The sequence below is a fragment of the Rhopalosiphum maidis genome, chromosome 2 (assembly GCF_003676215.2).
Source record: "Rhopalosiphum maidis isolate BTI-1 chromosome 2, ASM367621v3, whole genome shotgun sequence".
NCBI classification, from domain to species: domain Eukaryota; kingdom Metazoa; phylum Arthropoda; class Insecta; order Hemiptera; family Aphididae; genus Rhopalosiphum; species Rhopalosiphum maidis.
In genome coordinates this window covers 76,579,855-76,590,767 of record NC_040878.1, presented here as the reverse complement: position 1 = coordinate 76,590,767, position 10,913 = coordinate 76,579,855, and the positions used below count along the sequence as shown (strand labels likewise).

The window sequence follows — 10,913 nt, the reverse complement described above, 5'->3', positions numbered from 1 at the left end:
ACAGCATACCAATTTGTAGGACTTTATAAGAATTATAATTTTTTTTGTCATACAAATTGGAATTTTTTGTTTCCTGTACAGAAACAATTAATTAAATGCACTGTGTCTATAAAATCCTGTAAACAACAGACCATCATAAATGATATAAAACCGTCATAAGTTTTTCTGAGATTACAAACATTTAGCTAGGAGTAATATAATTTTTATACTGTGAATAAAAATCGTATTTTTTTACATACAATACATCTATGCATATTAATTATTATTTTTAATTAATGTTTTTACTGTTAAAACTTAAAATGGCAAGTATCATTAGTTGTTATTATTTAACTGATAATAATTATAATTACACTGTTTGCTACAATATGTACTATGTCTATTTTGTTTTTAGTTAACTACTGTTAATTACAATTAATACATTTTTTGTCTTATTAGAGTTCTATAATGTAATAAGTTTGTGATTGTTTTTCGTAATTTATATATGTTGTTATGTCTGTTATGATCAATTTTAGCAAATACATCTACAGATTCTAGATTGATATTCTTAACTTCTTATTTTTCAACATTAAGTACCATGAGAGATGAGACTGTTTAGTATTTCATAGTAGTGTGTAAATATGACTACTCTTTCTCAGCGTTGAAAAAATGTTCCATGTATCAGTAAGACTTTTACCAATGAAATAATTTTTAATTTTTTTGCATAACCGATAGGAAAATCTTTCAGGAATATTGTTATAGCATCCAAATCAACATCATGTTTGTAATGCTAAATGTTAATATAAAAATTAAAAATACTATTATTACAATTCTATTTTAATTATGTAAATAATGGTATTATTTCAGCAGGCCAATTAGGGCTATTAAAATAAAGTGTGTATACCTATATACTTTGCACCAAGTTGAATATATTATACAGAACTGGAGTTTAAGGGGGCAGGCCCGGGGACCCCCACAAAATTTCAAATTTACCTTAGGACCTTCCTTCGTATACGAGAATTTCTATTTGAAATGGGCCCTGGAGCGCCACAACTATAAATCTGACGCTAAATATATATATATAAAGAGAGAGAAAATGATTAAATGAGTTTTTAATGAAAAATAAATATATGACCCGAGATTCTTCTTTTAAAGATAATTCTGAGCAGCCGTTCAAAAAATACTTAAAACTGACCCCTGCCCTCAAAATTATTTATTTAATATTTATGTTGTAGAAAAAGATACATCTTTAATCGTGGTTGTAGATAAAATATATTGTATCATATTCTGTGATAATGAATAGTACAGCGCTGATAAGAAAATAAATAATCATAGATAGTATGATATTATTATCTAAGTAAATAATATTATTTATTAAAATTTAGATAGGTTATATAATGAGAAACTAGGTAGAAGGTATTCAACGATCGATACTCGATTTCGGTTCAGGAAATTCTGCTGATTTAAATTTTAAAACCTCCTGGCCGGTTATTAACAATTAAATAATCTATTTTTAAATAATAATATCTTAAGTATTCGGAATTCACTATTCGCTTCAACTTGTAAGAAAATTAATCGACGATGTTTAGTACCTATTGTGTAATTATGTATTGTTAAATAAAAATCAAATTAAATCTACAAGATGATTTTTTTAATAAAGTCATTAGTTTTCATACTTTTGATAGCTAAATCATTGAGTACTACGTCAGAGGATGGTGTTAAATATGCTAATAAATGTGAAGGTTTGTTGAATATAATATTAGGTATTATTGGTATTTTTTAATGGATTTTAACAATTATAAATAAACATGCAATTATATGTATTGTTTTAGTTTGTAAAATATTAGCAGAAGAATTAGAGGGACGTTTACAAGAGACCGGCAAGACTAGTGAATACTTAGAGCTCGGTTATTCAATAGATCAGCCAAAGAAGAAAAAAGAGTATAAAAAATCGTGAGTTTAAAAGTTTCATAAATACTCAATTGGTCTTTATAAAAACTATTTATAATCTGTTATAAGGGAACTGCGTTTAGTCGAATCACTAGATGGCCTTTGTGAAAGAATACTTAAGTATAATATTCATAAAGAAAGAACTGATAGTACACGATTTGCTAAAGGAATGAGTCAAACTTTTCAAACATTACATGGCCTGGTGTAAGTTAACTTTTATTATTATGAATTCTGTGCACTGTATTAAGTTATAACTTATAGCTTATGAATACATGTTTCTAATAGGAATAAAGGTGTTAAAGTAGAGCTTGGCATACCATATGAACTTTGGGACAAACCTTCAGTAGAAATTACAAATATGAAAACTCAAGTAAATTTTCATTTAAAATGTTTAGTAATAAATATAATATAATAACATTTATTTTTTTTAAAGTGTGAAGATTTGTTGGAAACTTATGAATCAGATATAGAGCAATGGTATTTTAATGATCAAGTTGAAAGCTTAAGAAGTTATTTATGCAAAGACCGTGCATTGAAGGATTCTGATCAAAAATGCTTACATGAGGCTCCACCTAAAGGAGATACAAGACAGATAAATCAAGAATTGTAAAAATTTGATAAACATTTTGAAGTTTGTATATAACGTTAATATTTTATAAACATTATCATTAAAAATATGTATAAAATTTTAAATGCAATAATAGTGTAATCTTATGACATCTAAAATAATTTATTTATAATAATGAATCAAGTAAATTTGGTAATCAGGTACTTTTTATCTTATTATAGTCTTTACGTTATTTTAATTCATTTGAATATAAAACAATAATTAATGTTATAGTTTATTTCTTATGAATATAATAGTAAACATAAAGTTTTTTTATTATATATTATTACGTCATTCATAAAAATTAAATATATTTTGATAACTGATTTATTCATAACACTCAATTAATTATTTCAAATCAAAATTTTTTTGTAATTTTTGTGTCTTAAAAATGGAATACTTGTATGTGGTAAAATTATAACACATTTTATGACTTAACTTTTAGTAAATATTTTTTAAATGATAAATAAGCATATTTTTCATACCTGAGATAGTAAATTAATAATTAATATTACCTTATATAAGTGCCATAATTAGACTAAGTTCTATCTTAAACTTAATACGTCTTAGTAACAAATAATCATAGAAAGCTGATTCTAATGGAAAAATGTTGGGGTATTATTTTGATTTTATAAAATAAGTGAATAAGTGATATTCCAACTAACATATCGGAATTTATATTATTTTATTTTTTTATTAAAAATGTATTTAAATTGTATTATAATATATTCAATTCGGAGCAAAATGTTTTTAGTTTTAATATATCTTTATAAAAATTAATATGATACAAAATAAATGACAATATCTGATAAGAACTTCTAGGATGTGTTTTAGATACAGAGGTAAATTAAATTATATTTAAAATGGAATCCAGTCAGATTTAAGCATGGCCTTTAAAAACTCAAAGTTGCACATATCTGTTTTGTTATTACTGCAGAAAAGACTGTAACTGATAAAAATGGAAATAAAATGCACAAGAATTATAAAAATATTATGCCTTTTTGATTAAAAAAAAAAAAATGTATTGGAGTATCTGGAAAACAATAACCTGTAATATTCTAACCTATCTCTAATTTAAACTTTTTATACACATAATAATTAATATTAATTTGATTATTATAATTCAACCTTTCCAATAAAAACTAAAAATATTAATTGTAAGTTTATTTTGTAGTTTGACTAATACGTACTAATCCTATTATATGATGATTGGTGATGGCCAGTGACTGACAGAATTATCAAACTAGACATCTAGTTATTTTACGTAATCGACGACCAAACGATAACAACAGCGTTATCTAACGTTCTAATTTAACTTTAAGCACAATGAATTAATTATGAACCAAAATTGAGAGAACCATTTAAAAACTAGATAGTGTCGCTGTACATTGTCAAAAAAATCGAAGAGCCATTTCGTAGAGCTTATTTTTCTTAAAAATCTTGTTTTTTTAACTTTTTTTTTTATTAGCATTGGAATTTTAAATATATTTTTCAGTTTTGAGAATATTTTCGTATTATTGTGTAGGTGTGACCCTGTGGACCACATTTTTGATAACACTGGCACTTGAATAAAATAATTCACAATTTTTCTTGAAACTAGAAAAAGTAATAAAAATCATAAGATTAATGAAAATAAAATGTTGAAACCTCAACCTCAACCTCAAGAAAACTAAAATACAAAATGGCTATTTTCAATTTTTTTTTTTAAATGATTAAGTAAAAAATTATTTTTTTAAACTTTTTTATCAAAACATTTAATACTTGTAGCACTTGTCCCTGTGAATTTCATAAAAAAAAAAACAAAATTATAATCTTCATTTTTCCAGAAGATTGCAAAGGGTTGATCTTCTTTGGTCACCCAATATATTCGCCGCAATATTAAAATTTTATGTTCACTTGAACATAATTTTAAGTATTATTAAATGGAAAAAATGTAAATTTAACAGTTTTCTTAGAATAAATAAGAACAGTATAAAGTATTTAAGATTTTAATTTTAAATTAACATTTTATTAAATGTTCAGTATACATAAAATTCATGTCAATATTCTAAAAATCACTGTATTAACTATTAAAACATTTTTTTAAATAGAGAAAAAATAGTTACAATAACACAATTATTCAACAAATATACCCTAATATTATATTAATGTATTTCATCATTAGAATAAGATGATAAATAATTCATGTATTTTCAATTTCACATTAGGCTATAGAACAGATTTAAAAATTAATTCAATAAGATTTTAAAATAAGTACAAATATTTGTTCCATTGGCATATCATGAAATATGAATGAAATACAACAATAATAACAGCATACTTAAAATTTTATCTATAAATAATGTTAACATATAGTGTGTAACAAAATTAAATTTGTAATTAAAATAGTTACACAGTGTTGGTATATGTCTGGTGTGTTGTGTGTACGATTTTAAATCATGTATGCTATAGATTCTATTTTTTAAGTATTTAACAATAATATAACTTGAATTAAAACAAAATACATTTACCAAAATTTTGCTTAATGCCTATACTAAAAATAATTAGTAATGATAAAGTTTCACAAAACATAATTTGTAAGACCTAAGACTTACAAATAAAATCTCAGTATATGTGGGATTTTAAAAATTATTGACTAGAAATGGGTAAAAATATATTAGTTATAATCTAAAATAAATTTCACAACCGTAAATAGCGTATTATTAAGTTATTTAACATTTTTTCTAAAAGCATAAACAAATTATTGTGTGTAAAGAGTTGCATTTTATTTTCAGTACTCTTCTCTAACTTTTATATTATTTTAAAATCTATTAAAATTATATATCTACATCCATTTAAAATTAGAACAATATGTTGATAGTTTGATTTTTTTTAAATTTTTATTTTGGTCGAAGTTTGATGTGTTCTATTTGACATTAATAAATACTGTTTTGGTGATGAGTTAAGAATGATTGACTAGTTTCCGCACATAACTAATGAACAAAATAATTTATTAGTTTATAATATTTACTTAATACTAAAGAATTAAAAAGAATAGGCTTACTGTAAAAATTACTGTAACCAAGCAGCAGGTGCCCATAATGGTTCGGTTTTTAATTTATGGTCTGCTTCTAATAACTGCTCCAGAGCAGACTTGAAATCATCATTTACTATTATTTCATCAAACCAATGATCGTAAAGAAATTCTATTCTCTTGGAACTCCTTAGAATCTCATTGAACTCATCATCCTAAATATGATTTCTTATAGTATGTTAGTTTTTTTTTTATTAATACGCACTTACTGTAAAACCTCTAGAATTTGTCTCATCAAATGTTGACATTGCAAATGCTGCATTTCTAGTTGATTTTAATATGTCAAATATTGGTGGCTTAATATATATAATGTAAGGTTTTATATCAGGATTGCGTAACATTTTTAATGCCTTCAAGAGATAATTATTTTAGACACTAAAAATCACTATTGCAATAAAAATACAGATTTACAATTCTACCTGATAATGTGGATTTATAATACATGTAAGCCCGGAACGTATGATTGATTTAACACTTTCTAAAGATGTGCCATAAAGATTGCCTTTGTATTCACCAAATTCTAAAAATTCACCACGAGCTATTTGTTCTTCCATCAATTCTCTAGGGACGAAATTGTATTCTTTACCATTTACTTCTCCGGGCCGAGGAGATCTGGATGTATCTATAAAGTTCAAAAAAATAAGTGAATCTTAATTATAAAATAGGTTTAAAATATTTTGTAAATTTATTTTCTACTCACGTGGTACAGGTGTGTGATATTTGTCGGGATTCAATTCCATAATACGTCTCTTTAACTCATTTCTACCAACTCCAGGTGGTCCAACTAAAACAATGGGTCGAGGAAGTTCAGGTCTTGGATACAACTTGACAACTTCTTCATAAGTTGCAATGTCTTCACGATCATAGTCATCACTTTCAGCTGCGTCATAGATAACTTTTTTAACACGTGTACGTACCGAACATTCAGACGCCATGTCTTCACCGAGATCGTTCAGAGCGGCCAGTGACCCACATAATGGGTCCTTGGCTAATGAACGGTCTGGCAAACATGTCATACCGCCCCCACCAATACAACCCCCATTAATGGTATCCAGGACCCCTGTAATCCGCAAACATAGCCATGTGTTAAATCACTATACACTACAAATAAAAAACATGTTAATAAAACAAACAAAAAATAAGGGTATTAAACACACTAAATTAAAAAAAAAATCTATATTAATTATATTTTCTTCTTAAAAAAAAAAAATATAAAACTAAAAACTAAAAAATAATAATAAAAAGTAGGTACTTTTTACAAAATTAAGTTTATTAGTGATAATTAAAATTAAACTACTATTGAAATTTAAGTAGTATATATACTTGTGTTTTTAGTGCTATTAAATGTAAAATATTCAAACCAACCCCATTCACAACCTATAATTTATACTCAAATTGAAAACAAATTTGAGATTATTATAGAATATACTATTAAAATGTCTAGGTACTTATTAATTAAAATTTTAATTTATTCAATAAAACTTTAATTGGTATCTACATTGATACCAATCATAAATTTTAAAACTTAGTTTTGATTTTTTTAACACTATGTACAATTTATGACTGAGATAACAGATTATAATTTAAATTCCAAATTTTCATAAAATAGAAAAAATCATAAGAATAATAAATTATTTTTTTCTTCAATCAGTAAAATTAAAGTATTACTAAATTAATTTAAAAAAAATAAAGTTAATAAGAATATATTAAGTATAATTGTTTTGTTTTGATTAGGAATATTAAAAACACAACTTACATTTCTTTTTTTGATCAGCCATAGACAATCTTTCATGAATTATTTTACGTTCTTGAAGTGCTTTACTTGGTATAAGTCCAGCTCTCATATTACGGTCTCCTTCTTTCCGGGCTTGCCACCTAGATTTATAAATGTAAGAAACTCATTATAAACTTAATTATTAACAAAAAATGAATAAAAATTACCAATAAGGATCATCCTGACTAACAATATGAAGTATCTCTCCTTTGGTAAAACTTAGGCCAGCTTCTTTGCATGGAATGTAAGGATCAACATCAGTGTTAAAATCAAAATGGGCTCGGACTTTCATTTTGCTTTCTCGTGCTCCACCTTTTGGGTCTGCCGGAATTAATTTGAATGTTATTGTACCTTCAGAATGTTGCTATAAGTAAACCAAAACCATTACTTCTCACTTATCACAACTAAAATTATTATTTTTCTATTTACTAGTATTTGGAGTACATCTGCTGGTGATTTTCCTTCTACATTAATTCCGTTAACTTCACAAACTTCATCACCGACATTTATTAAACCAGATCTATCTGCAGCACCACCATGCATGACCCTTGCTATAATGATTTTTCCATTTTCTTCATCAGTTTTTATTGTGGCACCCTGTAATTGTCACCAATCGTTGTAAGCATAAACTTTACAATTTCAAGCACTCATTGGTATTTCTTTTTTATATCTCGTAATAGAATAATTACACAGGTAAACTATGATTTATTTTCAAGCTTTACTAATATGTGTCCCATATATTTCTCATTTCTACTTAATGTTATTTTATTTGTAATTTCCAAGTTTTAATATAAATTACTTTAATAACTTCACACAAAAAACATTTTTCTTTAACAATGTAAGATTGTAATGTCATTGGGGGGAACATTTAGAGGTATTCAGTATTTAGTACTGGCTTATTGGCAATAGTTTATAAAACATCAATACAAGTACTGAGTATTATAAAAACTAGGCCGTGAACAATTAGAACACAAATGTAAAACCATGCTCACTTAATTAATGACACGCATTTATTAAATGCAGTTTGTCTATAAATAATACAATACAATATTAAGACACACATTTCAACCATAGAATTGTCTGTACAATAGTGTAGCAAAAGTTTAAGAACTAATAATGGTTTAAGAATATTTAGGCAAATGTACACCCAGTAAACCTATCACCCTACTTACCACAATTGGTTCAGCTGAATCAGGTTCCCCATCCTTGTGAAATGCAAAACAGTTAATACAAAAAACAACAGATTAACCATTAAGAAGTTATGGTTGTGAATTGTTAAAAAATAAAATGCAAATAGCAAAAAAATAAAAAAATGTATTAGGTACATAAATATATAAATAAAAAATACAAACACAAAAAACAAAACAAAAAGTGGACTAGAATAAAATTAAGACTTTACCATTTTTTTAAATAAAAAGCTACAAGCAAATGCTATAAGTACAATTTGTGGAGAAGGTAACCTAAGAGCCAAGTTTCTTATTTGTAGACTAATTTATTGTTGATAACAAATTGCAATTACAGCAAATGCTACCCGGTAAAGAAGAAACAAGCACTTAAATTAATAGGATAAAATAAAACAATATAATACACCGCCATATAGGAAACATGATCATGCTTAGGACATTTCATTACATATTAGTACCAATGGTTCAGTGCTTTTAACCAATTGAACAATCTTGATTGTCTCTTCATCCTCATCCATCTCTTGAGGAATGTCTGGCAGTCGGGGCAAGTAGTCTTTTTGAGCTACTGCATCATGGGCACACAAAAGTCCCTAAAATATTCATCATGAAATCATTATTTAAATACAATTCTGTCGGTTCTCTATACATACCTGTATGTGAGGGTTTTGTAATAGTTGAAAAAGTTGTCTAGATGTATCGCTGAGGGCAATCCTAGGCAATATAACTTCCATGACGTCCAATGTAGTTTGCATAGAACTTGACAATACAGGAGAACATCGACGATCATCACGAACCCGGTCAACAATGCTGTTATAGACTTTAAACAGAGCGTGTAGTTCCTTACTTTGCAATAAGTTGGACAAAAAGTCCAGTTCTTCTTTGGATGCAGAAATGGCATCTCGTGATCCCACCAACGACTCCAATAGGCCGGCCAAAGCTAAAAGTGAAATAAACATAATTACAGGTCAATACGTTAACATCGTTTATAGGTTTAATTTTCAGATTTGTCGTCGCTCTTCTTACCAGGATCAAAGGCCCCACCGCCGTTCTGTTCCATCGCAACACTCATGTCTCTTTAACAGTACACCTGTAACAAGACATCATCAGTGGGTGACCCCATGGAAAATAATTCATTATTATATCGTCTTACTTGTACAACGACGGGCATAGCACCACCAGCAACAGAAAAACGCCCGTCCACGACAATAATCGTTGACATCACCATGTCACACACTAATCACTACAGCGTTGCGGAATGACTTACACACGGTGTTTGCATTTGACGGTGGTTCGGTAAAAGGTATTAATTTTGCACGATATTAAAAAACAGTAGGCAGTAGGCACAGTTGTCAGTTACCCACTACATTAATAATACAGCTTCGCAGTTCGCTCCCATATAATATTGTATATTTTGTCTATTTTTTTCTTTTATTTTATTTTTTCCCGCAGGACTGGCTGGCGCGCGCGATTCGATTCTGGGTCAGCTGAAACTGCCGCAGTGCCGCCAACGCTGGGTGCCTCCCTTCCCCTCGTACTCGTCCACTTGCTGCTCAGTACACCGGCCAGTCACCGCCGTCGCAGGCCTCGAGGGGCTGCTCCCGTCCGACCGCCGGCGAATTCGCGATTTTAATTATAATTATTGATTGTTATATTATTCTCATCCACTACTGCTGGATGTACGGCGATTGGCACCGTTGGCGTATCCAATTCCGATTTCCGAATTTTCTACTGAATTCGTCGGAGCGACTACACGCGTTAAATGCCTAAAACCCCAAAATTCTCTATATTTCTATCGCGTATTCGCGTCCAGATATAGTGTCACTATATAGTCCCGTTTCGCGCTGATTTCAATGACGAGAAATGAATTTTTTTAAATTATTATTTTTTTTGTTCGTTTTCATTTTCATTTTGTCTGAATATTTAAATCAGCACGAACACAAGGTTTTTAATGTTTTGATGGTCCCCGAAAAAATCACGAATTCCTATAAAGTGGTGCTACAACAATGTTAATTAGTGATCCTTTTTGTAAGATATGACATTGTTGAAGTATATGCCGTTGTTTTTTTTCACGTTCTTCTTAATTATTATACTCCGTTTCCCAGACGCTACCAATCCCATGATTGGCGGTGGTTCACGACATTTGGTCCAAACGTGCAAGTCAAGTAAGCACTAAGTACGATCTATATAGGTCTGTAACCGTGGCCGACCCCGCGCGGTTTATGAATAGAAGTACTGCGCGCGCCGTGTACGGCGTGTCTGTGCGACCGCGACGTCTGCGTGCTACATCGTTTGTTGTCGCCACGTCCACGTCCTCTGTTATTCGTTTTCGGTTTTCCGGACGTCAGCGCC

The 10,913-nt window shown here is 28.7% G+C and overlaps 2 protein-coding genes across 4 annotated transcripts; one reads left to right on the top strand and one right to left on the bottom strand.

The window, feature by feature from the left end:
- The first annotated feature begins 1,353 nt into the window (after window positions 1–1,353).
- On the top strand, window positions 1,354–2,760 carry LOC113553535 (protein canopy 4). Its single transcript, XM_026956903.1, has 5 exons — window positions 1,354–1,718; window positions 1,809–1,929; window positions 1,996–2,130; window positions 2,212–2,296; window positions 2,360–2,760. Exons 1-5 carry the CDS (start codon window positions 1,619–1,621, stop codon window positions 2,534–2,536), a joined length of 618 nt encoding a protein of 205 aa, XP_026812704.1. The 5' UTR covers window positions 1,354–1,618; the 3' UTR covers window positions 2,537–2,760.
- Window positions 2,761–5,407: 2,647 nt separating this feature from the next.
- Window positions 5,408–10,055, bottom strand: LOC113554134 (MAGUK p55 subfamily member 7). 3 transcript variants are annotated; one of them, XM_026957841.1, is made up of 13 exons: window positions 9,715–10,055; window positions 9,588–9,651; window positions 9,215–9,501; window positions 9,023–9,154; window positions 8,553–8,585; window positions 7,810–7,977; window positions 7,548–7,744; window positions 7,363–7,481; window positions 6,307–6,666; window positions 6,026–6,228; window positions 5,816–5,956; window positions 5,577–5,761; window positions 5,408–5,505 (listed from the first exon to the last, which is right to left on the bottom strand). In XM_026957841.1, exons 2-12 carry the CDS (start codon window positions 9,631–9,633, stop codon window positions 5,585–5,587), a joined length of 1,863 nt encoding a protein of 620 aa, XP_026813642.1. In that variant the 5' UTR covers window positions 9,634–9,651; window positions 9,715–10,055; the 3' UTR covers window positions 5,408–5,505; window positions 5,577–5,584. The 3 variants fall into 3 exon arrangements, with proteins under 3 accessions (XP_026813642.1, XP_026813645.1, XP_026813643.1); XM_026957844.1 differs by having other exon boundaries at window positions 6,307–6,486; window positions 9,715–10,051; XM_026957842.1 differs by lacking the exon at window positions 8,553–8,585 and having other exon boundaries at window positions 9,715–10,053.
- Window positions 10,056–10,913: the final 858 nt, after the last annotated feature.

Coding starts and splice junctions, on each gene's coding strand:
- LOC113553535 (XM_026956903.1), top strand. CDS start 1,619: ATGATTTTTTTAATAAAGTCATTAGTTTTCATACTTTTGATAGCTAAA. Junction 2,131..2,211: donor CAAACATTACATGGCCTGGT/GTAAGTTAACTT, acceptor TGTTTCTAATAG/GAATAAAGGTGTTAAAGTAG. Junction 2,297..2,359: donor TTACAAATATGAAAACTCAA/GTAAATTTTCAT, acceptor TTTTTTTTAAAG/TGTGAAGATTTGTTGGAAAC.
- LOC113554134 (XM_026957841.1), bottom strand. CDS start 9,633: ATGAGTGTTGCGATGGAACAGAACGGCGGTGGGGCCTTTGATCCTG. Junction 9,502..9,587: donor CGGTGGGGCCTTTGATCCTG/GTAAGAAGAGCG, acceptor TTTCACTTTTAG/CTTTGGCCGGCCTATTGGAG. Junction 5,762..5,815: donor CAAATTCTAGAGGTTTTACA/GTAAGTGCGTAT, acceptor AATCATATTTAG/GATGATGAGTTCAATGAGAT.